The following is a 27,086-nucleotide window of genomic DNA, read 5'->3' as shown; positions in this document are numbered from 1 at the left end:
GTTGGAGAGTAGGCTGTTCATTATGTGGGTCGATCTGGTTGGTTGGTGCAGTAGATTTGTCGTAGGAAAGGGAGTTATTTCAGCAAGCTTGTTAGTTGGCTGTCTAGGCAGGTGGATATATTCACCAAGTACGCACTCAGGCAAATAGGCATGTTGGTTGTAAGTAGGTTGATAAGTGAAGTCGGTAGGCAGATAACTATGTCAACTGGTTGAAGTGGAGGTTTGTAGAAACAAACTGGCAATTGGTCAGTTGGTTGAATAGATAGTAGATTCGTAGTAAATTCCTCTATTTGTCACTTTCAATATAGTTGACAAGGAGGTAAGGGACCAAAAAATACATTTCGTAACAATATCTTTAACAATACCAAAACCTTTGAAACTATACATATATTTTTTTAAACGTTCCTACCATTTGCAGAGGCCTCTTTCGAAGGTCCTTCTCAGTGACAGTTCTATCGTGGTCAGTGACGAAGAGACCTCGCTGGGCCAGAGCCTGAATGACGTCATCGTGGCCCAGCAGAGGCTCAGCAGCATCGTTCTTCAAGATGAGGCTGGCGGCTCGGCAGTAGAGGTCAGCAGACAACAGGAGACTGGCTACAGGAGGCTTGAGGTGCTCTTGCTCGTACTGGTCCATATAGAAGGGCTCTTTCATGTCTGCCGGGATGCTGTCTGTTTAACAAAATGGAGGAAATTGTAATAATCTGACTCAGAACGTCACATTTATTATCTGAAGCACTGAAGAATGTCTTAATTTGTCACAATGGTTGGCTTTACTTAGCAATGTGGACCGCTTCACACCAGTGCACGCATTCTCTGGGAATTATTTATTTATTTTTTTACAGCCCTTATTCATTGTCCCCTGCCATGCCTTGGCAGTAACTTGACATGGAGATCCATGGATAAACCTGGAATGTTACTATAGCAACCGCAGTCGGCGCACCACTCTATTGATTCATCTAGTCTGTACCTCTCCAACATTCAGCTCCCTGGGAACACCCTCTCTCATCAAAAAGAGATGCTGTGTGTGTGCGTGTCTTTGTTTGTACGTTCACGGATGTGTAAGTTCTCAGGCACTGCCTCGATCATAGATTTAGTTTTGCCGACAAAATAAGATGCTTTCACTGTTACAAAGTTTGCAAAATTAGATCTAGATTCACAGGGAAAGTCTTAGGGCCCACCCACGATTAATGGATTAAATTTTGTCACACCATGGATGCACGTGAAGAAAAATGAGATGACAATGATTAGGAATGTTCATCCAATCCAAGATCACCACCAGGAAAATGGATGGAAACATTCATTTTCATGGAGAGCATGTGGTAATGGGTCAAACCAATTTCTTACACTCACCAGCACAACAAAATTTAAAGAGCCAGTCAGTCGATAAATCGCAACCTCATGACCGCTGTCAATGAGGTCATCTATAGACGGACTCTTTGTTCATACAAAAATACAGCCTTCTTTGCTCAGAAGCTTTTAGTATTTACATTTTTATGGTACATTCACAATTCAAGTCAATTATTGAATATTTCCTCCTATCCCATCTCTAAGGAAGTCAGACATCAAAGCCGAGTTACAATAAATGGCCACTGGAACTGATGGGAAATCAACATCTGTTTCCTTAATTTACATAACTAATTAAAGCTGGTGGCATGACTCCGGTGGTTGAGAAGCTCTCTTGTCTTTGGACCAAACTTAATCATAATTTGCCCCTGATAAGTTTAACATAGCAGCCTCCAAGAAAACTTTAATTCTATAATGTGGAGTGAGTTTCCACCCACTGAGCATGATGTGGTTGGACAATCACGCTTTTAAGCAATTCTTTGCATTCAATTAAGGAATGAATCACAATTAAATTTTGTTTCTACTTTCAAAACATTTGTAGGATCACAAAAAAGATAAATACAAAAGATATATTCATACAAATGTGTTTAACATACACTTGGTCCCCCCAAAATTGACATGATTTTAAACGCAATTCAGTATCTTAAAATTATATATTTTTTGGGGGGGCACCCTGTATATTAAATGGGAATTTGTTACTCAGGTTTTAATCTGCATTCTTGAATACTTGAATCAGTTTGAGAAATTATCTTGACAGGTAGGCAGGCGGGCTCGTATTGACTAGACTCCACTCCTGCATGGCTGCAATAAGGGAGATGCATGAGAAGCATTCAGAACAGAATAGCGTAGGCCGAGATCTGTATATAAGGCCGCTCGCTCGCTCAACATCTCTGGAGGGCTATATTTTGGGAATTAGCCCATTTCATTCAGTACTGATTGAATATGAACTGAGGCTCTGCAAGGGAACTTATGTTGCCCGGACTTTTCCGACAACCTAACAATGGGTTGTGTGCCTTGCAGCTCTGGGGGCATATTGTTCCAACAAAAAGGATATATTAATTCTTTTGGAGATGAAAGTAATCAAAAGGGTCAGCACAATAGCTGACATACAATATATTTATGCCATCTCTTTTAATACTGTTGTAATATATCTGACAACTGAAAGATGCTTACACATTAGTTGAATATGGATATTTAATTAAAAGAATATTTCAACACTATTTAATTGAGTTGCGCTGAAACCGTCAAGCCAATATGCATGGTAGTTATTCCTATGTATCTTTTTAACTTATTTTCCCTCAAGTAGCTTATATAAAGGCCAAGACATTTCTCATCAAGAAACTTCCATTGTGAGAGGAATGCAGAACAGCTTATGCTTTTGTGTGCGTGTGTGTGTGTGGGGGGGGGGCGTCGACCACTGAAGCTAATTACATAATAGATATACACATAATAATACACCACAGTTTATTTATATGTGCAGTATAACGAGCACTCTGCATGATGTACATAATTTGGCCACTGAAAGGAGAATATTTTTGTTAAAATACAAAAGATTCCGTCATTTGTGCATCACCATCTGTAATAAACATTATTATTTTAACCAAGTGAGGTGTCCCACATAATGATGATCTTTACTGTTTTGAGCATGAGATGGATGCAGTGATTTCAAGGTTACTCCTTGACACCCATTAGACTGATTTCCCATCACGTAAAACTGAAACACACCAATCGCAGTAAACCACTTGGGGAATTGCAAGCATTTAATCTTACAAATTAGGTTGTCTTTTTCCATCCCACTATATTATTTAAAATGATCCACAAGATGCACCTGAGGACATAAGGGTTACGTCGTCAAGGTAATGTAAATTAGTTTTATATATATTGTATTTTTATTCTTGGTTATTTAATGATAAACACGCGACTAACATTACAGATTAATGGTGCTTGGCTGGGCAGGAGTACAACAAAAACAAAGATGCAGGTAGCTACACCTACCTCTGCCATATGCTTTGGACACAAGCCAGGAGAGACTGCAACATATTTTAGCACGGGGGAAATCATAGTGTTCAAAAGACTTGATAGCTGGAGAAACGAAGACCTTCTTGCCATTATTTTGGTCCTGAACTTCACCCATATTTCCACGCAGTCGTTTTCTTCAGTCCTTCGCAGCAAAGCAGCGTCAAAGCATTACGATGAAATTCAATGGAAAACAACGAGTAGCTGTCAAATGGGGAAAAACCAACAACGTTTTTGTAGGGGTTGTTGTCGCTCAGATATGTCTCGTTGGCACAATGAATCGTGGCGTTTGTTGTTCATCCATTCATCATATGAGTCGGGCTTCTTCGCACAAAGCAGCAGGGTCGCTTTCCTTGAATTTCACGGGGAGACGTGTTCTTCATTAGGATCTGAAATGTGACGGTTTCCATTCTTTGAAGTATCTGTAACCATGGGATTTTTTTCTTTCGCCTGCATGTGTTCCAGTCAAGAAAATCGGTTTGATTCGTGCCTTTAACTCGCTGGTGCTGTTTCCCTCCCTGCAGCAGCGAACCACTCCAACCACGCTGCTACCAACCTCTGCACCCAAATTTGCTTTAGTGCGCATGCGCGCAGAGTCCTTTCATGAAAAGTCAGACCAATTTGATTTTTTTTCCTGCGTATTTTAAACGTGTGTCTCCCAAGGTTAATTGAGCCAAGGGTCCCATTTTACATTAGAAAAGAATCTCGCGGGGCACCACCAAAGAAAGATTTCATAAAAAGTATGAACACTTAAATAATGTCCTCACTATAAAATCTGGGCCAGTTTGCATGAGTTGTAACAGCTAGATAGATACAACATTTTGTTGCACTTGCATGGCAGGTTGATGGGACACTCTAAATTGCTCCTAGGTGTGAGTGTAAGTGCAGATGTTTGTTCATCATTATATGCTCTGCGATTGCCTGGCAACCAGTTCAGAGGGTGTACCCCTAAGATAGCTGGGATAGGCTCCAGCACCTCTGCGACTCTTGTGAGGAGAAGCGTTACAGATTATAGATGGATCATGTCATGTCGACCTAAAACCCCTTGGAGGTGCACTATGACCGTAAGGACTTGGAAATTAAAGTGCAGGAAAGCGGAGAGTCAGTGGTGGAGAATAACTAAACTCACGGTTGATTTTGACCTTTACAGACAATGTCTTTGTAATTTTAACAAAAAGTACTTTTCTGAATTCCTTACTAAGAACTTATTTTTTAAATTTCTGATCCTTTCCGGTAGACATCACATGACAGCTTCTCCAAATCTACAATAGAGAACACAAATCAGTGTTACTTTAATAAATTGATCTTAATCAGCAGGTTTATAAGGCAACATCATGCTTTATATGTGTTTTGACAAAAGGTCTCTGTTTATTGTAAATGTTCCCTACCCCTTGGTGTTCTTTGCACGTGTTTATTCATGTAGTACTCAACACATTATGTATTCCTAAACATGCAGAAAGTGGGCCATTAAATCACATATCTAAATATTGACTTATCAATTTTTAACGTCTTGATATCTTGTGGCCAATGATACACATACACTTTGAAGATGAGCAGGGAAGTTGAAGATTTGTGGCACAGCACTAGCTTGAAGTCTGATAGTCTGAGTCTGCCCTGTCCTGTCAAAATATTAATTGCAGAGCAGTACCCTGTCGTTTGCAATGAAACCAAACCTTATTAGGGCAAGTTCCCACTGCCTTCTGCACACTGCCTGCATTTAGGAAAACCTTAATAATGGGATGGAAAGTACTATATATATATATATATATATATATATATATATATATATATATATATATATATATATATATACTTGTTGTTTTTGTTGTTTTCCACGGAGGTAGAACTTCCTTGAATTTAACCTAAAGCGGAATGGATACCCTTTATGGACTACAGTTCCCAGGATGCAATAAGTTCATTACGTCATTATTCTGCGTCTTTACGTGTTTGTGTTGAAAAGCACGAAGCTTAACTCATTCTGTCGAGGATAAGGCGGGTCAGATAATGAATGGCTGGATATATTTGGAGATGCTTCTGAATGTTCCAAGTTCGGACGTTTTTTTTTCTGCGCAAAATTTATTTTAACTTCCTATCGCGTTTGGCCACTCCAGCAGCCGCACTAATACGTACGATATCATCTCATATTACTAGACTATGAAACTGTTTCTCAAGTAAACTGATCCAACGTGTGCTCAAATATAACAAGCCCGCAAGTTACGTTTGACATTTGAATTTCGCTGAAAAAAAAGCATAATTGTGTATTCTCTGTGTTCTCAGATTATTAGCCGGCAAAATGTTTATGCCAAGAGCCCTTAAAGTGAAGAGAGCAACAGACGACGCTAACCTAGTTTTGAAGAAGAGAAAAGGTCACGCTGATCAAGATCAGAGCAATGATGAAGACGGTTCTACGACGCATGTTCGCCAAGGGCTTGAAGACTGCAACGTCGAAAATGCCACAGCAAAACCAGTCAGAGACCCTGTCGCTGTTCTTGAGATTCCATTAGAAGAAGAGGGGCTGCAGGAGTGTTCTTCAAGTGGTAATGAAGATGAAGAGGAACCAGTGAAATCATTCAAAAAGAATCAGAGATGGCCAGAGCCCGGAGAGCCCATCTGTGTGATGTGTGGACGCTATGGAGAGTACATCTGTGACAGCACTGACAGTGATGTTTGCAGTCTGGAATGCAAAGGCCGCCACTTGGCCCACATGGGCTTAGGTACTGGGGTGGAAGTGTTTAATCAAAAGGACGTAAATGGAGACAAAGAAAGTTCTCAAGCTGACCTTGCTATAGCTTCTGTAAATACATTTGAATCAAATTATTCCTATCAGGAGGATTTGTTCATTTCAGGACTAACTGATGAGCAGGTGCAGCATATTAAAAAAGAACTGGGGATTGAAACCCAGGGGACAGATGTGCGGAGGCCAATCATTGAATTTGAACACTGTGGCTTCCCAGCTACTCTTAATGCCAACTTGAAGTCGGCGGGTTATGACGTACCCACACCAGTACAGATGCAGATGCTGCCTGTTGGTCTCACCGGCAGGGATGTAATCACAAGTGCAGATACAGGATCGGGGAAGACAGTAGCCTTTCTCCTGCCAGTGGTGCTAAGGTCAATGAAGGTACAGTAGATCATTGTTTTATTCAGTTTTCATTCTATATGTTGGCATTAAATCCCGGGTACACTTGACAGCATACGGAATAATTGTTAGAATATCTGTCTCATAGTCAGGGCATCTGAGTTGGAATCAATTCTGCTCATCTCTGTGTGGAGTTTGCAAAGTCTCCTCTTGCTTCTTTATGTTTTCTCCAGATACAAACGCATGTTAGGTTAATTGAAAACTCTACCGTAGCTAAGTGTGATTGGAACTTTGTCTCTATTGTGCTCAGTCTAAGGTGTACCCTGCTCGCACCCAAAGGTAGCTGAGATAGGCCCTAGTTACCTGCAACCCTAGTTGTACACTCTCAATTATAAAAAAACAAATTTTATATATATATATATATATATATATATATATATATATATATATATATATATATATATATATATATATATATATATATATATATATATATATATATATATATATATATATATATATATATATATATATATATATATAGTATTCACTACACTGTTTACTTTATGTATTCCATACATATTATTGTTGCACATGTGCATCCTGTATCTTCTTTTTAAGGAACAAACTCAAAGTGTGGGCAACCCCGTGGCCCTAGTCTTGACCCCCACCAGAGAACTGGCAATACAGATAGAGAGACAGGCCAAAGAGGTGGTGATTGGCCTCCCGAACATGAGAACTGCCCTGCTGGTGGGCGGCATGCCTCTCCCCCCTCAGCTCCACCGCCTCAAGCGCAGCATTAAAGTATTCATTCAATCAACTTTTTTTTTTCCAATCTTCATCAAAAGAAAAAAATGGGACATTAAAATGTATTCATTGTGTTCTCCTAAATGGATCATTTGTAGATTGTCATCGCAACACCAGGTCGACTCCTCGAGATTTTGAAACAGAAAGCTGTACAGCTGGACAAAGTGAAGATTGTTGTGGTTGATGAGGTATGACTGACACTTTTTTTCTAAATTAAGACAGTAACTGACTACCTAAGCCAGTTAGCGTATTATGTTGTAACATATTCTGCAGGTTGACACTATGCTAAAGATGGGCTTCCAGCAGCAGGTACTAGAAGTTTTAGAGCATGTGCCTGAAGATCACCAAACCCTTCTGGCATCAGCCACCATCCCGACAGGCACAGAGGAGCTGGCGGGCCGACTGGTGCATGATCCAATCCGTATTGCCGTAGGAGAGAAAAACCAGCCCTGCGCCAACGTCCGACAGATCCTACTGTGGGTTGAGGAACCCTCAAAAAAGAAGAAGCTGTTTGAAATTCTCAATGTAGGTTCTACATGCAATTGGCTGTGAATATGTGGGTTTATAATAATTACGAAAAAAAAGTGCACAAAGTGTAAATAATTACATTACCCTTCATTTTATTGTTGATATATGGGAACATGATTAGTACTCCTCTAAAATAGGTTTAACCCTCCATAAAGGTAGGTCAGTCCAGATATTAATGCTTATAGCTGCAGCTGCAGCCTCTGTATGCAGAAATTGGGTGTGCCCAGAGTTATGGCTGCACTCCAGGAATCCCAGTAATGCTTGGACCATTCCATTTAATAAGCATAGTGTACCAGCGGTTTACTTTTTTATTTCTTTTTTGTATTTTTAGAAATAGCTTGGCTAGACCGTAATATGAAAATGTGTGACACATATTTTGCTGTGTTGCAACTTGTTTTACCTTCTCAAAGTACTACATTACAACTTAAGTACAGATATAGGTAAAACTGTGGAATGAAATTTCACTTTCCCCTGTATAAATGTCAATGCAATTATTACACCGCACAACACATCTTTTCTCAATCAAAGAATTGTTATAATGCACAGAAAAAGCACTTTAGAAAACTAAAATAATTATGATAACAATAATAAATAAATCCATGTTCGTAGCATGCGCTGGTATGACATTTCTATTTATTTTCTTCAATGCGGTATATTTCTGTTATATTTTTCTCATGGGTTTTACAGGACAATAAGTTGAACAAACCTCCAGTGGTAGTGTTTGTAGACTGCAAACTTGGTGCTGATCTGCTCTGTGAAGCAGTTGCCAAGGTGACGGGACTCAATACAGTGGCAATCCACTCTGACAAGAGCCAGCTGGAACGTAATCGCATCCTCAAGGTGAGGCCAGTGTCACCCAGAACACGCAGTCGATTCAGCCATGTTCTCCTTGATTATTTGTTTCGGTCTCCTTTGAGATAGATTAACAATTAGGTAAACATACCATAGAAATATTTAATATTTCCAATTCTCCGGTTATGTATTGCTACATTCCATTCTCCCATTTGGTAGAGTTGCTTAGATTCAAAGAATATACTTTTGAGTGTTCTGCCATATGCCAGCAACGTTTTGGAAAACACCAAGTGCTGTCACAATTGATTTTATGGAGGGCAGTGAGTGCATTGTGCATCTTTCATCCACGCAGACTCATTTCACCAAGTGGCTTGCTGTTGTCTGTTTTTGCTAAGCTAAAGACAAACTGATGTATAATACAGATATTGCATTGTTACTGGTTTAATGTGTAAGAGCGCTTCTTATATTAATCTGTATTTTCAGGGGCTTCTGGATGGGGATTTTGAGGTGGTGATCAGTACAGGTGTGCTTGGCAGAGGACTGGACTTGGCTAATGTCAAAGTGGTTGTTAACTTTGATATGCCAAACACCATGGATGAATATGTCCACCAGGTTAGTGGTTTGAAACATATATTGTTGCCTGATTTGTAATCCATTAAACATAAAGACACATTTTTCTTTCTGTTTAGGTGGGAAGAGCGGGCCGTCTGGGTCACAGGGGAACTGCCATCACATTTCTCAACAACAACAACAAACGTCTGTTCCTGGGGGTGGTGAATAGGGTCAAACCAACAGGAACCATCCTTCCCCCACAGCTCCTCAACTCACCTCACCTCCATGATCAACAGAGGAGAGAAAAACAACAAGCCAAGTTTGGGCCTGGCGACACACTGGTGAACAAAAATAACCTCATCGATATTATCAAGAAACATGACAGACGGAAAAAATAATCACACAAATAATGGCCCCAATCTGCTGAGTAAGTGCTCATTGAAATGTTGGCAGAGGTGTTGTATGTAAAGCATTTTTTTGCATTCAGCTCTGGTATTGATATCATTGGTATATACAGATAAAGAGTCCGGTGGGCGAAAGTGCTGTTTTCTGTCTTTCTTTCTTCTTTTTTTTTTCTAAGTTTTTTTCTGTTATGTATTATGTATTTATCACATAGTGATTCCCTTGCTAAATTAATACACAATAAACTTGCCTCATCCACATAGTGCTGTTTTTGGGATAGTTTCTAACAGTTCAGTTTATTGGGAAAAAAGCACAGACGCTAAGCAATAATATGTATTTTTTCTGCTGCGTAGTTTTCCCACTAATATTTGATATTGTTATATGCATATTTAAAATGAAATATGTTTCAGATGGTGACTAGTACCAGAGTAATTACAGATAATAAAAAAAAGTAATTAAAAAAATTAATGAATTGAATTAATATCTGGGATGATGCCTGTTTTGTCAGTAATCGTTGAGTAGCCGGACAATTTTGCTTTGACAGGCGGTAAGGTGCTTCCACCTAGTGTCGGCTTGTGGTACCTACATTACAAAAAGTGAACATGACGTCAAAGTATTCAACGAGCCAATCAGAAGCCGCGCGCGGCTTTGATTTGAAATTGAGGCGGTCCAATGCGGAAACGACAACCAACGCAGTAAACAAGAACACAATAGCTGTTATACAGCGGACGACTTGACATCTTTTCTGAAATGGTTTCCCGTGACTTTTAGAAGTACACCACGACGTGTTATTTGGAAGCTTGCGTTTTTAAATCGTCTTAGGCAAACTACGGGCTTTACTTCGTTCTTAACAGTTGCCAAAAATGTCGTTATTCAGCGTACAGGCTAAAAAGCACACAGCTTACTACGACCACCTAATGTCGACAACCAGGACCCAAGGCAGAGAGTGCTTGGCCGAGAGAAAGACAGTCAAAACTCTCGCTAAGTGTGAACCACCACCTGGAGACCCTGCGCGTGAGGACAGCGATAAAAGCAGCACCTTAAACCGGACGTATGTCATCTCTGCGCTGCCAAAAAGCGGACTGACACCCTACCGCGGCCGGCTCACGCTTCAAAGAAGGTCACGGCGAAAGACCGGAGCTGATAGTGCGGAGGACACGATGGTGGAGCGCAGCCAAAATAATGGCACAACAGCTCCGGAGAAAAGAATGACCTTGCACCGGAGGCCTAAGACGCCGTGCATGGATAACAGTGCTACGGTTCCGCGTGTGGTCAGCAGTGTGAGTTCACATGCAACGCCTAAAATCCTTAAGGAATCCAATGGTCGGACTCCCACTTTTTACCACTCTATTAGCTTGAGAGAGTCTGCGAGTAAAGGACGTGAAGCAGCAAATCACGTGGAAACGCAAGGGAAGCTGGCGCCGTCCTCCTCGTCCCAGTCACTATCCTCCAAAGGTAGGCCGTCTGATGAGCAATCCCAGACGTTCAAAACACCTACTAAAAGGACACCGTTTGTCAAAATCGCCGCACGGAGAGACGTCTTCGAGAAACTGACTCTAAAAGAAACTCCCAAAACAGTGCAGGTCAAATCAGGACATTTAGACCGTTCAAAATCCAAAGTGACCAAGCAGTCAGAGGACACCAAACCAGTCCCAATTCCTCGAACAAGTAAGACTGGTGTGGTTAAAGCAACCACAGCATCACAAGTGAGGGCTACAGCTACAAGCTCATGCATAAGGGCAGAAAACACCAAGATGCCAACAACCACAGCGCCTAAACAGTCCTTGCCGCGTTCCAGTGAGACCTCCAAGACACAAGACTTGAAGATGGAGAACAGTGCAGTCACTGTCGCAGTGCGTGTTCGCCCTTTTAATGCCAGGTTTGTGTTTGCATCAAGAAAACTGCCTTTTAAAATTAGCCTTCATGCTACAACACTCATATGAAATTCGTTTAATATTTGTGTCGTAACAATGACAAAATTATTGTTATTGATGAAGCATTTGTCATGATGTGCACCACGTTGGATGCTTTTCTGTGTTCTCCTTAGCCCATGCTCTATTAAAGTGTGGAAATATACCCCCACTCAGCAAACTCGTTAACAAACTCCTCCTTTTCTAAATGACAGTAGCACTTTTACAGAGGCGAAAACAAAGTTAATTGACCACAAAAAATGTTTTAGCAATGCATTTTGTATATTCGTAGCATCATACCATCCTTTCTTGTAGAATGATCGAAAAATGCTTGAATTTGACCTGAGAAATGGTGTACCTGAATGCAATTTCTCAAATTATTCAATGCAAAAAAGATATTAAAATTTACATCACCTGGTTTGAAAAGTGCTCAATGTGTCTTTACTTGAAACTGTGCTAGCTGAAAAACCAACATGCGTTTCTTGCCCTTCTAGGGAAAAGGCAGAAAAGGCATCACAGGTGATCTTCATGAATGGCCAGGAGACAGTTGTGCAGCATCCAGACTCAAAACAGAGTTATTCTTTCACCTATGACTTCTCCCTGTGCTCTGTGGATTCGAGTGATTGCTCCTTCGCCAGCCAGCAGATGGTGTACGAGACTCTGGCAAAACCTCTGCTGCTCTGCGCTTTTGATGGATTTAACACCTGCCTCTTTGCTTATGGCCAAACTGGATCCGGAAAATCATATACGTGGGTATTTTTCCAGACTTAATTTATTTCCATTCGTCTTTTCAGTTTCCTTACTCTGAGTAACTGTAACTGATCTGTGTTTTATTTGAAATGTTTGTTTGGCAGGATGATGGGCTTTGGAGAGGAGGCTGGAGTCATCCCTCGGTTTTGCCAGGAACTTTTTTTTAGGCTTTCCTCTATGGAAAATGAACAGGTACATTTATGTGCTAGCATATATCCATGTTGATTGGCTATAACAAAACTTGCAGTTGCACATTGAATCAACCGCAAGTGAGATACATGATTCACCAACCACTTCATTATGTACACTTAAATTTACTAGTCTCAAAGTTTAAATTGTAATTCATGTTGATGAAAAGTTAAAGGTTTCTGCAAAAAAATAATATGATCCGATATAATGGAGTAAAAATTAGACCTGTACACACGTAATGCCAGAGAAGAGAATAATTTAATAATTCAATAAAATTGAAATGAAGGCTCTGAGCATTTAACACATGGAGACGGTCAAAACCAGACTCCTCATTTCTTAAAAGACAAACTGACTCCCAACTGAACCTCACATGAGCAAGGAAAAACTTAGTCTTGGGAAGAAACCGTGAGCAGACCCAAGACTCAATGTGGGGCGGTCGTCTGCCTCGTCTGGTTAGAAAGAAGGAAAAAGACAATTCGTTCAATCCATCAGTGTCTGACGCTGATTTGTTTACCATTACTCAGCATGAGATGATGGGCAAAATATTTGATAACTTTGGTTGTGGCTTCCCAGGTCAAATGTCATGTCGAGATGAGCTACTTTGAAGTCTACAATGAGAGAATCCATGACCTGCTTGTGGCCAGAGATGATCCAAACCAGAGGAGGATGCCCGTAAGTAGTCAGCCGTTTATATTGTTAAACCTTGAGAAAAATGTTTCCGGCCTTTGGTAAAACTCTTTAGCATGGTTGCGGTCATTGATGTTGCCTTTTTATATTTTTCCAATAAATTTGCTTTTGTTATTTCAGCTGAGGGTGAGGGAGCATCCAATTCATGGACCCTATGTTGAAGAGCTGTCTGCGTAAGAACACTTTTTAAAAAAATCTATATTATTCTTTTTTTTTTATTGGTCTTATGTTTCGAATGTCTTGTTGTCCCATGCTGATTGCAGAAATATTTGTGTTGTTTCTTCACAGCAATGTTGTGGAATCTTACAATGACATTCAGGTAAGTTCAACCATTTTTATAGGTTTTGGAATATACGTAAATATAGTCTAGATTAGTGGTCACCAACATTGCAGGCACCAGGGCACCCCGAGGGCCTGTAAAAGTATCACACAAGGTAATGCGATATGTTTTCTGAGGATTGTTGTGGAAGTGTTGTATATTGATGTTTGTTTCCTACCTTGTTTGAATAATTAATTATTATGAGAGATCATTAACATAATGAGTGTCTTAACATTGATAAATATCATTCATTGTTGATAATAACACATAAGTAAGGTTAATTTGAGCACATTACAAAAGTATGTATCAAGCTATTAGATAGATAAGTAATCAGCCCCCAAGAACAAGATCCGATTCAAAAAGATTGTTGACCCCTGGGAGGGCTTGGATCCTAGTCATGTGTCAGGCTGATGATGTACGGGAAAACAGTTGTTGAGACATCGCGGACGCATCCAATGTGTGTTCACAGTGTCTTGCGGACCAGTGATTCCCAATCATTTTACCGGTTTTACTTAATTGCTCCAAAAATATGGGCTGCGCTAAATTTTCTTTAAGTGTAACTGTGCATTGGAATGGTTGTATATATGTGCCCAAGCTCGGAAAAGCTGCAGATCACCCGTGACTTGAAATATCTCTGTTCCTCCACTAGATGGCAGAATATACAATTATTTATTCATCTGTTGACATTCATCAGACAGAAATAAGGATTTTAATTTGTGACTAATCTGAGTTAAGATCATTTTTTTCAATACATCTACTTTTTGTACAGCGTTGTGAAGTGCAATTTTCCTAATGTAAAGTATGTTCCTTGGCTCATTAAAGGTTGGGAAACACTGGCGCCAGTAACCAGAACTTGGCTGCTCATTCAGTGATGTTGGTGACTGTATCATTTTTTTCTAGGGATGGTTTGAACTGGGAAATAAGCAGAGAGCAACAGCCTCGACTGGGATGAACGATAAAAGCTCCAGATCTCATTCCGTCTTTACCCTTGTTATGACTCAGACTAAGGTGCAGTACTGCGTCCTCATAATTTGAATGCATATGTAGCTTCTGAAAACAAATGTGTGATTATATGATTTATATATATTTTTTGTGGTGGGGGAATATAGAGTACATTCCGTAAATATGACTGTGCATCGTAATAAATGTGCTGATTCCCAGACCGAGTTGGTGGAGGGAGAAGAACATGACCACAACATCACCAGTAAGATCAACCTGGTGGACTTGGCAGGCAGTGAACGGTCTAAAGCCGCACAGACAAGTGGAGATAGACTCAGGGTACAATCGTACATTTACGCTCCCAATATCAATATCAGGATTAGCATTTTTTTTAAATCACTGACAAGAGTAATGTGTATATTTTAGACTAATCAGTGGTGCCTTGTTTACAATTTTATACACACATGATAATAGAGTGCTTGATATATATACACACACATACACACATTCTTACACTACACTATGGATAATTGGATAATTGCTTTCCGCCATATTAATGAGGACCGTTTTCTGCATCCTTTCAGGAGGGTGCGAGCATAAACAAATCTCTGCTGACACTTGGAAAAGTCATCTCTGCACTAGCTGATCAAGCATTAACTAAGAAGAAGGTCTTTATACCCTACAGGGAGTCTGTCCTCACATGGTGAGAGAACTTATTGTTGAAATTGTATTTATGTTTGATTCTATTCAAAAATTCATGGCAGATCCAAAAATACATCCTCATACTTAAAGAATCAGGCTTTGAACTAGACCCATACATTTGGAAAAACGCAACTTGAAACCTCTACCCAATCAAACACAGTAGGATGAACTAGAGCAGAGGTTTTGACCCAGCTCCTCTCGTTCAGCATCAGTGACATGCTCCATGTTTTGTTTCATCAGGCTGCTTAAGGAGAGTCTCGGTGGCAACTCCAAGACGGCCATGATTGCCACACTGAGTCCAGCAGCAAGCAACGTGGAGGAGAGCTTAAGCACACTGCGCTACGCCCAACAGGCCCGCACGATCATAAACGTGGCCAAGGTCAATGAGGACACGAGTGCAAAGCTCATCCGAGGTCAGATATACTCTTGATACAATTTGGAACCTAACTTTAATTAGAGGACCTCTGGGCTACTGTGATTTGAGTGAATGGATTGCTTTCGACATGTCGTTTGTGTGGCTGACCAGTTGTGTGATCTGTGTTGACTACTCAGGGAAAACAATGTTTATCGTCTGATGTACCGTACTTTGTTTTTGTTTCTTCCCAAACCTAACATCCTCCGCTACATTTTGGCCGTCTCTGCCTCTGTATGTTCTTCTCATTCCCTTTCTTGATAAGAGAATCTTTACTTTCCTGTTTATGTCTTGCTCTTGATCTCCCCCATGCCCTCCTGTCTGCCCATCTATCCATCACCAGCTTATGCCCTACCCACTTCAATTAAGGGCCGGGCCCTGACCTTGCCTGCGGGCCATATTTATGCACTGTCAGCTGCACATGGCGGATAACTGTCATGCAAGTATTATTTTTCATTAGATCATCAGGCTCCCGTTTGACATTTTTAGCACGAAGGAGAGCTAATGCAGTGGATTTCGCTCACGTCCCCTGACACAGACTGAAACTCAAAGTGGATGTGACTCTGAGGTTACAATTTGGGTCAATGTTAGGTCCATTATGTTATTTTGATGAGCTAAACTTTATCTGGAGTTACTTGTTGAGTATTTTTACGATTTCATATAGACAAGAATACATTTTCATAATACTTTGTCATGCTGCTCAGAGTTGAAGGCGGAGGTAGAGAAGCTGCGAGCGGCCCAAGCGAGCACCCGTGGTATTGAACCGGAGCGGGTCAGGCTTTTCCAGCAAGAGATCACTGCTCTGAAGAGCAAACTCTGTCAGCAAGAGCGAGAGATGGTCGAGGCCAACAGGTCAGCCTTACTGCAATAACCCCAATGACTATTAATTTCATTATTTTATTCACTGATGCAACATAACAAAAAAATTAAAGTTACAAAGTGTCATACTGAAATATCCACGTTTATTTAAAAATGTAATGCTTCATGTCAAATGTCTTGGTTTTGAAAAATGTGTTGCAACGATTAAAAGAAATAGTGATATTGGTCACATTTTTTTCGTCCTCAGTAAAGGGACACATCCACTATTTACCTTTTTCAGCCCCCACCCCAAAAAAATAATTTTTAACGTTTGTAACGAAGGGAAACTTTTGGTAATTTGGGGTATATAGGAGACACTATTTAACATTTCTTTTCTTATTTAAAAAAAAAAAACTATAGGGAATGGAGAGAGAAACTCGAGCAAGCTGAAATACGCAAACGTGAAGAAACAAAAGAGTTGCAGGTATGTTGCCCCCGAAAAGAAAGTTCACTGGCCCTAACTGAAGTGTCATGGATCTTTTGCTCTGCTTGCTTGCAGAAATCAGGAGTGACATTTAAAGTGGATAACCGTCTCCCCAATCTGGTTAACTTGAATGAGGACCCTCAGCTATCTGAGATGCTTCTCTACATGATCAAAGAAGGTCGAACGACAGTTGGCAAACTCAAGTCTGACTGCACACATGACATCCAGCTGACTGGAGCCCTGATTGCTGACCAGCACTGGTGAGAATGAACGCAAATGATCATCAGCCACAACATTACGTACACCAACCTAAGATAAGTTCCTGTTGATTAGCTGAATTAGGTGACCAAACTATATCTAATTTTGAGGCACTACAAATCTAGACTAATGACCCCAACCATAGTAAATAAAATGTATACTGGTAATTAAAGTATGATAACACTGATTAGAGAGTAGCGCCAAGGCCAAGGCTTAGCGATTGCTTGCGGCCACAACTGCTCCAGGTATGGATCTGAGGACTCTCAGGCAATGTTCCCTCTAATTTTCAATGTGTCTGAGCATTCACACAAACTCTCTGAGCATCCATTGGACCTAGGTGACCAATAGTAGATATGCACACGGCGGCGAAGCCAGTATCACACCTGACCAAAACCCGAGATGATAACAAGTTACTCGATGTAGATATGTTAAAAGAATATTCAAACTACCTACATATCAAAATAGAACAAATAATTACAGGTTTGTGATATATATATATATATATTGAACATATATGTATGTATGTGTGTATATGTATATATGTATGTGTATATATGTATATATATATGTGTATATATGCATATATATATGTGTATATATGTATATATGCATGTGTATATGTATGTATATATACATACATATGGATGTATATATACATACATATGTATATATATGTGTGTGTATATATATGTGTGTATATATATGTATGTATATATGTGTATATATATGTATATATTTATATGTATATATATATAAATATATATATGTATATATATGTATATATATATATATATTTTTTTTTTTCTGTTATTATATTATAAAATCAGCCCTAGGCGTTTCTTTATTATTACATTTTAAAACAGGTTATTTTAAGCATAATTAATCAAGTATCATTACAATCTGTATCAATATGGTCCCACATTATCCACTCATAAATAAATGAAATAATTTCATCTAATAAAACAAAAAATTCTAGTCACATGACCTCTGTAACATGCGAATGAGCCTCATTTATGGGTCTCGTAACCTTCGCCCATATTTGGACTTCCTGAATAGAGCAGTCTGTGTGTCTTCTGTGCTGCGTGTGAATGTATGCGTTTGCTTCAAACCATAATAGAAGAACTGAGTGTGTGCCCTCTGTCGCACAACTGAAATTGTAAGCAAAGTGGGAATGGGTGTGGTGGCCTGTTTGTAGATTCAAGTGGAGTGGAAAAGAAAGAATGAGTATAGAAATGTAATGTGTGTGCGTAGTGCGCGCAGGCGTTGCCATGTCGGCTCAGAGCGTGAGAGCAGTGCGCAATTTCTCACGCGCGCAGCTTAGAGGGAACATTGCTCTCAGGTTTTGGAGTGGTAGGGGATCAGTCAGTTGTTCAAATGCTTGTCTTTAAGTTTCTGACCGTCTTTGTTTTTGCCGGTTTGCTCCACACACAGTGTCTCACATTCTTTCTCATTGAAATTTTAGTTTCAAGTAATTAAAAAAAAAAAAGTGTTCTGCCTTTTCAGAGGTTCAGAGAAGTCAGTGATAGGACACCAGAAATAAACGCTGTTTGTTGTCAGAAGAAAAAAAATCTTTTTTTTTTAATGCGTTTTTTTTAAAGCGGGCGTGAACCATGCAGAAAATTAAACATAAAAATTAAGAAAAAGGAAACACAGTATTGCGAAATGTGAAGAAATCTGATTTATCTGATCCATGCTGTAAAAAGTAATGGGTTGATTTCTTTTTTCAGTATTATAACCAACACTCACGGTACCGTCAGCATCACTCCCATGGAAAATGCCAAGACCTTTGTGAATGGAAACTTAATATCAGCATCAACAGTATTGCACCACGTAAGTTTGCAAAATAGCTCGCATTTCATTTAAAAATGAGTGTGATTTTTCTCATGAGCAAAAGTTGAGAAAACACTTTATAATCTGAATTAATTTCCCAATGTTATGAATACTTTGTCTATTTCTTAATTTCTATTTTCAGGGAGACAGGGTGATTTTAGGTGGGGATCATTACTTGCGTTTCAACCATCCAACAGAGGTGCAGAGTGGAAAGCGAGTATCATGTTGGACCGGTGCGGGCGATGGCCATAAAGACTTTGAATTTGCCAAAAATGAGCTGCTCGCGTGTCAGAGAGCTAAGTAAGTGAAAATGGCCCAAAGCAACTATACAGTGGACCCATGCTATTCGCAGGGAATAGTGATTGGGATGGACCTGCATTCAATTGATGCCCATCATAAATACCTTGAAGAAAAAAAAAATAACCCCAAAAGTTCTGGAAAAAAGGGGGATAAACTGCCAATATGTTTTCCATGAAAAATGGGGGATGTCCCCCACACCCAAAAATAATAAATCTGCTATTAGATGATCCTCTGGATGCCGAAGCGCGAGTATGCAAGGGTCCACTGGATATACATTTATTTTAATACACTTTCTGTTTTTCTAGATTGAAATATCAGTATTTGACAGGAATTACCTTCAAAGTCAAATTTTTGTTTCCCAGGCTGGAGGCAGAAATTGAAGAGGCTCAGGTGAAGGCCAAGAAGGAAATGATGCAGGGAATCCAGATGGCCAAAGAGGTTGCCCAAAAAGAGTTGTCCGATCAGAAAGCCCTCTATGAGGACAGGATAAGAGCTATGGAAAAAGTGCTGGTACAGGAACATTTTATCTGTAGCTCAAAAGAGGAAAAGTCATTTACACTTTCCTGTTGATTATCTGTTTTGTAGTTGCAATAAGTGAGATCTTACTGATTTTTGAACCACCCCCACGCACTCTTCATTTAGGACTGCTTGTCATTTTGACAGAGCTGAAAGAACAATATGCTTGCTCTGCCTATTCCACTGGTCCTGAGTAATACAAAAAATGTCATTCATTCAGAACGAGGAAAATGAGCGTAAGCGTCTCCAGGACCTCGACCAGCAAAGGGTAGCCAGCCAGATGCAAGAGCTGAAGACGGCCAATATGGAGTTGGAGCAGGAGGTGGACTCCCAGAAGAAACGCCTCCGTCTCCACATGGAGGCCCAGGTCAGGGTTTAGACTTACACTTTTACATGAATGTGGAAAGCTGGCTTGTATTGCGCAGTGCAGATTTCGCGCCATCCAAATGTGGAAAAATACTCTTTCACAGATCATTGTGGGCTCTTTTTAAATCACAATGGCATGAGAGGCTTTGTCCTAAGGTTAAAAACGGGTTATTTGGACCAAATGTGTGAGATCCAAGTAAAAAAAAATGTCGTGGTCCTCTTTCAGTCACTTAAGCGTAATTGAGACGCCAACAATTTTACATATTGATTAGCATTATTTACTTAAGGTGATGGAGGAACACAATGTGTGTCAAGCGAGGATTGTTGAGGCATTGGAAGTGGAGAAGCGAAAGCTCAGCAAAGAGCTTGAAGAAATGCAGAGGAAACAGGCTATGAGATTAATCCACACTCCAAGAGATGGTGAGTCATTTTTGAGAATCAGTTGGAACTGCCCACCTTCACGAGCAAGCTTAGTTTAGGATCGAGTGGTGGGAGTCATTCTTTTGCCCCAGAACCATCATGTACATGTCCTCTATAGAATCTGATACAAACTACATCATATATTACAAAATACACACATCCACTGTTTTACAGAATTACAGTGTGTCATGTATTTTATTGCAGCGTCTCCACGCTGGGATGCTATGAAACTCTCTTTGATGGTTGAGGAAGCGAATAAGATCAGTGCTAATTTGAAGAAAAACACCATCTTCAGCAGGTATACCATATCACTTGAGAACCAAAAAACTTGTTTATTTGTGGCAGTCTCATACATTTTGGCATCGCTGCGCTTGTAGACATGAGAGCTGCGACAATGATTACCCAGGCCAAGGGGATGTGTTGCAAGTGCGGGTCCAAAACACAAAGCTGGGCATCTCTACTTTCTGGAGTCTGGACAAGTTTCAAAATAATATGGTTGCCATGAGAGAAATGGAACAGGTTAGTTTTACTCTTTCATGATAACGTGTCTAAATTCTAACAATATATGAAGAAGTTCCAATCCAGTTGTACGCTAAAACCTAATGTTTACCACGTGTTGATAATATGTTTGTCAGTTCTTTGGCTGGGTGTCTCTGCAATAGTTCTGTTTTTTCCTCTGTGTAGGGGGACCCAGCTTGTAAAGATGACGTATTCTATGCCCCTGATGATGAGTGGGAGCAAGATATATCGTCTTCCTCTGCTTCGTCTTCCACCCTGTCACGTCGAAGGTAATATTCAACTCACGTCTCTTTTCTTCTATTTCTGTTTCTTATATATATATATATATATATTTTTTTTTTTTTTTTGCTATGGTGTGTCCTATTTCATAGATGGTTAAAATAGTTCGGGGTTTCAGATTTGGCTCAGATTGAGGCATAAATGACGTATGACACAATTAGTTTAATGCTGTTCAAATAACCGTTTACATGATATCAGAGGTTTTAGAACGGGAGGCTGCCTGAAATTAGGCGCAATAGTAAGCAATAATCTGTAGAAGACTGTGAGAAGGTATCACAATCCCTTTCATGAAAGAAATTTATAGAGACTGCACTGGAAGATTCAAACCACAACATTTGCTAGGCCAGGCTGGAATATGATGACAAATCTCAATAATTTTGGGACAATGTTTTTGGACTGATAAAACACGATAAGCTTTCCTTTCATTTAGAGAAAGATAGAACTTTTATATAAGCTTTTCTATGAAACATAGTCGAGGTAATGGGCTGGTGTGGGTTCTTCTGGTCAGCGTTCACTAATCTTCAATGATGATGCGACATGTGAAAGCAGAAAATATTATAAGAAAAGGATTTGCAACTGCAAAGTGTATATTGAGTCTCACTTTATTATATTTGAAATACCTTTTGGTGCCTGCAGCAAAAATGAAGAAACTGACCTTTCTGTTCCAGTATGTTCGAAGGGAATTGTATGTGTCATCCAGACACGCGGAACTTCTAACCTTCCTGTGTGTTTATTATTCTTGTCACTTTGCTCAGCTGTCATAACTGCTCCTCAAGTTGGAAGGCAATTGAAACATCTTGGGGTCTGCGGTCGTTAATTCCATCTCACTTTTTAAATATACATCGTTTTCCTTCTATTTTTGTGCAACTGGTTTGATTTTTCTCTCATTACCAATGTTCCTAATCGTGTCATGTGCGTAATCAAATTACATGCGCCTATGTTACCTTGGTTTTACTTTTAGGAGCAGGAGTTTATTAAAGGGCAAGAGAATCTCAGGTCGTCTTTATGAGATCCGTGTCCATCCCATTCAGAGCCTTCTGAAGGGCTCCTCCCACTCTGATGGTAAGTCTGATAATTCATCATGCCTTTTTTTTTTTTTTTCATAATTTAAATGCATAAGGCACACCAGTCAGTTCCCTGGGAAGATTGTGCTTAATTTTTTTAAACGGAAACATGCAATGCAAGGGTGTTGCCACTTGAAATAAAAAATGGATTCCTGGAGGAGTATGTGACAAATTGAGTTTTTAATGACATAGAAAAAATACTCTGGTGAAGTCATCTATTCACACCCCAAGTGATCACTGTGTCTGTCCCAGGGTTAATGGGTGTTGCCACACCGCCCTCCACACGTTCCAGCACCACCGAATCGTCAATGGCGGGTATCTGCAAGGAGCTGGTGGGCCAGTCAATGGCCCGTCTACGTGGCTTTGGAGCCGCTGAAGAAAGCTTGGCTGATAGGTTGGCTTCAGATCTACACTGTGTATACACAGCGATCCAGACTATATCTGAAGTTTATGACAGTTTAGATGATGACAGCCAAGAGAATGGTGAGTCACTCATGTATGTTCACATCAAACATGTTTTAGCTCTAAACAAAAGAAAACAAAATTCCCTCTAAATGAGGAATGGTGGCATTTGTTAACATCTAAATGCACACAAAACCAATTTTGTAGGCGTCAAGTGAATGTTTGTCCTGTAATCCATCCTGCCCTATAATTCTGAAATGCATTTCACTCACTTAGAATCTTGAAGAAAGCAGACAAAACAACAAAAGTCTGTCGATAGCGAAGTAAAATGGCGTTAACAAAAGTAATCAACTGCACCGGTCAGGAAGGAAATGTCACGTCAGGATAACTGCCTGGCATTTCTAATTGTTTCATATCCCCCCCCCCCCCCCCCCCCCATCCTCACCTCTCCTTCAGTGTTTGTGTGCAACTTGTCGGCTCAGACTCAGCTGATCAGGGCCACTGCAGCTACAGAGAGCGTAGTGTTTGTCATCACACAGTGGTTGGCTAGTGTGAAAGCTTCCTCTGGTCCACTCTACACACTTGCTGAGGAACTTAAGAGCCAACTCAAGAAGATGGGAGGATTTCTGCAGCTGCTAATTCAAGTGAATATAAATTAATTCCCTCTTCATTCTTGTTGCAATTATATTTTATATCAATTAATTGAGTGTGGAAACATCTTAGCTGGCAAATATTTTTTGATTTTGGTGAAAGGTAGTTAATAAAAATTCAAATCATTGATTGACTGGTCTTGGCTCTGAGCTGTTTGAGCTGCGTCTATGGAAATGACTAAGCAGAGGGAATTGTCAACCTTGAGCCTCAAACAGAACATGAATATATGGAAAATGAATCTAAATTCCTTATAAGCCTTGGTACCTAAACACAAATTTCTTCTAAGTCCAAGTTTTTCATACATGTTTTCATTTATTTACAGAGCCCTGCAGAATTTGTTCGCGTGCTTGCATTGATTCGCTGCTAAATCAATTCAAATTCCACCTGTTATTTTGGGCTTACTGAAAATGAAAATCTCCCTACTAGGGCTGCGAATCGGAGATCACATCAATGGTGGACGAAGCACGAAAGAAGAGTGGTCGGTGCCTGGGTGCAGCATTGCTTGCACTTAGCCACCTGGCGGTGTTGTCAGGCATGCCACTTAGTGTTATGGAGCTGGGTATGCAGGCCACAGGCAAGGTAACACCACCATTAATACCACAGTAGCATCTGCCTCTGTCTGGCTCTGGGATTTGCCGTAATTAAGCCCAGATACAACAATACCTAGGAATAGAATATTAGTTGTATGGAGCTCAGAGATAAGAAAAAAAAAATATCGGAGCGTGTGATGTTATTGTATTATAATGCCATGTATCTAGTTAAAATTTCAGTGTGTACACAAACTAAATCCATCCATTTTCTGACACGCTTCTCCTCATGAGGGTCACGGGAGTGCTCTTACCTAGATGTCTTCCGTCAGATTTTAATTATTACACATGCATGTGGTTCTTCATTCATGACTTTGACAGCATCTTATTTGTTTACTATCAGAAAAAAATTCAAAGAAAAGTAAGATTTTCTTAGCTGTCAAAGTTCGGTTAGTAAAGAGATCAGATAAATGTGATTATTTCAATTTATATTTTATGAGGCATAGGGGATTTGCTGGCCATGCAAAAAAAAAATAATAATAAATATCCACAAATCTTGTGGGCTGTTAGTCATTTTCAAATCTTGCCTTTGTAAAGTATTTTTCTGTTTTTAAAATTGCAACTTTTAAATCTAAAATGGTGAAAATGTACATATCTGGTGCTGATCTAAATTTGGCTTCTTTTTCTGCATTGGTTTGGGAGTGGTCTCTGCTTTTCAGATTGACATTTTTCTAAAATATTATTTCATGGTAATACTGTACTTATAAACATCATTAAAACATTGCCATATTTTTCAGGCATCATTTCTCACACATCTGCTGAAGGGAACACATCAAGGTGTCCACTCCGCTTTAAAAGAAAGCCTCATCACCACCAAAGAAATACTGAGAGAGGCTCAGTTTGTTCAACCAAGGAATCCAGTAAGATCAAGAACGTTTTTTGGGTTGCGTCACCAACCTCTTTTGTTTCTCAGAATTGTTTACCATTTTAAACTTCCATTTTTGGTTAGCTTGGGGGGGGGGGGAACGAACAAAACAAAAACTCATGCTCTTTAGAAATGACAGCAGTTGTGATTTGATTTGCACCTTTTTAACGTAATTCACTACCCTGCGAAGTCTGTCATTAATTTCTATTTCCAGGTTCTGCAGGGCCTCAAGTCCAAGACACTTGATCTTGCTCGCTCCATGCAGAACTATATCCATTGTCGCATCACGGTGAGTTTGAACTCAACTCAACTAGGCTAATGTGTTGACAATTGTGAGTTGTCGTTTGTTTCTTCAACTTTAATTAGAAAAGCATGCTCTATTCTGGCCTAAATGACGTGCTGGTGCAGTATGAAGTGGACCTGGGATGGGGACTGTTTTATTTTTTTGGGTTAAAAAAAAATGCTCCAAACAACAAACCAGAACAATTATTGAAATAAATTACGATTAATTATTATTAATTAATTAATAAGCATTTTCTGTGGAAAAAAGGGGATTTCCCCCCTTCCCTCCCACAAGAAAAAGTGAAAAAAAAAAGTTTCAATTACGAATAGGTAACACCTCGAGTGCTGAACCTCAAGTATGCTCTGGTCCACTACAGGAGTGTGGTGCCCATCGGGAATTTCAGGGAAATTTGTCAATTTTCCCAAACGGCCAGTGTATATCTGGGCTGTTCCAGGCCATCACGGTCACTGGCTAACCATCACTTGTCGCCAACTATGATTTGACGCACGACGGACCACCAGCAACTCCGTTTCGACGCATCAACATCAAACGCCCCCGCCCAACAACTCCCCCCCACAATTTCAGTGTCGGGGGAAAGAAATTCCATAGCTTTTGAACCCCACCCCCCACCCCCGAAATTGACTTTAACCCAATTTGAACACCACTTTCTGTGTATATAGTGTGAGAAGATGTAATGTCAAATTAAGTTCCTCAGATTAATTTGCCAGGAAATATAATTCAGTGTTCTGTCTATGGAAGTATAAGTCTTTTAGGTTAATGCCCACAGTCACTGTCATATAAAAAAATGTATATTGTGTGGGGTGTGTATGTCTGCGGTGTTAAACAGGATTATGAAAATGACCCACAAGATTCAGAGGAAAGAGAGGAAGAGGCTTCAGTTTCCAAATTGCAGACTTTGAGGGCTACAGCAGCCACATTGTTCAAGTTGAACCAAGCCATCAAGCAGCTACACTGCTCTTTGTCTAACACCCTGAAAGGTGAGGTTTCTAATGCATGCCACATGTGCATATGAAAAAGCCCTGAAACTTTTTGGACTTGGAATCAAAGGCTGATTCAATTTCACGGTGTTGCTGATTGTTGTAGAGACTTTCCCCATCTTAACCGCTTGCAATCATTCCCCAGGTAAAGACAGACACTCTACGCTCAGCAGCTGTAGAGAGCTCATCTCTTCTTCTGCCAATACTGTTGATGAGATTATCAGCGGTCACTCCAAGGGAGCTGTTGGACTTTCTCTGCATTCTCCCTCTGGCCAAACTCTGATGGCTGCACAAGATGAGCTGCACTGTGCCCTGCAGTCTCTGACTTTGCCCTGGGATCAGCCGGAAGCTGTGGAGAGCAGGAACGCCGACATGTCAGAAGAAAGCAAAGATCATCCGAGGGAATGTGGAACCTCCCGCTGTGCCGACAGAAGTCGAGGCATTAATAAGCTTGTATATTCCCTCCCTGCGGGTGTTGTGGCCAACGGTAGCCCACGTTGGGTGTAATTACCTGTTGCTATGTACAATAATACAGTATAAATAAGCAGCTTTATTTTTTTGTAATATTTCAGCATTATGAATTTGGCAACACAGTCAGCTACCACTGCTTGTGTTGCTAAAGTCAGCACAAAAATGTATTTGCACTCACAATGTTTTTTTTGTCCTCAATGTTTTAAAATGTTTCATATATATTTTTTTCTGTATTTTTAAACATGCATGGATTGTTTGTAATACTTTGGATATAATGAAAAAATAACTTCTGGTTCGTGGTTATTATTTGAGGACCTTTCTTGAAATTGAAGTTGAGACTCTTGTGACAAATAATAAACTCATTAAAATGAGACTATTACTTCCATGTAACGTTTCAGTCCGTTACTAATCCAATTAAAGTTTATTATATGGGTTGCGGTGCTAAGCGTGCATTTTGTATGCGATCGGTTTCAAAATTCGGATCAAGTCGTTGTATTGGTTTAATATTTGGCCAACTGTTTTAGTCCCGCACTTTATCACAAGTGTGCAACTTGAGCAGGAGATTTC

At 40.0% G+C, this 27,086-nt stretch overlaps 3 protein-coding genes across 8 annotated transcripts in view; 2 read left to right on the top strand and 1 right to left on the bottom strand.

Moving 5' to 3' along the window:
* The window catches only part of camsap2a (calmodulin regulated spectrin-associated protein family, member 2a), a 33,107-nt gene extending 29,193 nt beyond the window's left edge, over nucleotides 1–3,914 (bottom strand). For all 6 annotated transcript variants that reach the window (XM_088312832.1, XM_088312835.1, XM_088312834.1 and 3 more), the window contains exons 1-2: nucleotides 3,340–3,914; nucleotides 410–669 (exon numbers count right to left, since the gene is read on the bottom strand). In XM_088312832.1, coding sequence (XP_088168958.1) covers nucleotides 410–669; nucleotides 3,340–3,478 — 399 coding nt within the window. In that variant the 5' untranslated portion in view covers nucleotides 3,479–3,914. The remainder of the gene's footprint in view (nucleotides 1–409; nucleotides 670–3,339) is intronic.
* Nucleotides 3,915–5,298: 1,384 nt separating this feature from the next.
* Nucleotides 5,299–9,782, top strand: ddx59 (DEAD (Asp-Glu-Ala-Asp) box polypeptide 59). The gene is made up of 8 exons (XM_088312260.1): nucleotides 5,299–5,486; nucleotides 5,638–6,481; nucleotides 7,061–7,243; nucleotides 7,345–7,434; nucleotides 7,520–7,771; nucleotides 8,462–8,614; nucleotides 9,050–9,178; nucleotides 9,256–9,782. Exons 2-8 carry the CDS (start codon nucleotides 5,654–5,656, stop codon nucleotides 9,514–9,516), a joined length of 1,896 nt encoding a protein of 631 aa, XP_088168386.1. The 5' UTR covers nucleotides 5,299–5,486; nucleotides 5,638–5,653; the 3' UTR covers nucleotides 9,517–9,782.
* A 435-nt stretch (nucleotides 9,783–10,217) lies between these two features.
* kif14 (kinesin family member 14) lies at nucleotides 10,218–26,890 on the top strand. The gene is made up of 29 exons (XM_088314004.1): nucleotides 10,218–11,399; nucleotides 11,925–12,179; nucleotides 12,285–12,372; nucleotides 12,943–13,041; nucleotides 13,177–13,229; nucleotides 13,345–13,375; nucleotides 14,276–14,383; nucleotides 14,537–14,653; nucleotides 14,899–15,017; nucleotides 15,257–15,429; nucleotides 16,133–16,280; nucleotides 16,647–16,710; nucleotides 16,786–16,970; nucleotides 18,696–18,798; nucleotides 18,941–19,098; nucleotides 19,461–19,608; nucleotides 19,835–19,981; nucleotides 20,268–20,400; nucleotides 20,605–20,698; nucleotides 20,778–20,919; nucleotides 21,085–21,188; nucleotides 22,160–22,260; nucleotides 22,515–22,745; nucleotides 23,121–23,308; nucleotides 23,742–23,894; nucleotides 24,640–24,762; nucleotides 24,982–25,056; nucleotides 25,898–26,048; nucleotides 26,194–26,890. Exons 1-29 carry the CDS (start codon nucleotides 10,384–10,386, stop codon nucleotides 26,553–26,555), a joined length of 4,869 nt encoding a protein of 1,622 aa, XP_088170130.1. The 5' UTR covers nucleotides 10,218–10,383; the 3' UTR covers nucleotides 26,556–26,890.
* Nucleotides 26,891–27,086: the final 196 nt, after the last annotated feature.

This window comes from Idiotropiscis lumnitzeri, chromosome 13 (genome assembly GCF_059441095.1).
Source record: "Idiotropiscis lumnitzeri isolate Australia: NSW breed Sydney's pygmy pipehorse chromosome 13, RoL_Ilum_1.0, whole genome shotgun sequence".
NCBI lineage: Eukaryota > Metazoa > Chordata > Actinopteri > Syngnathiformes > Syngnathidae > Idiotropiscis > Idiotropiscis lumnitzeri.
This window is presented reverse-complemented; position numbering and strand designations above follow the sequence as displayed.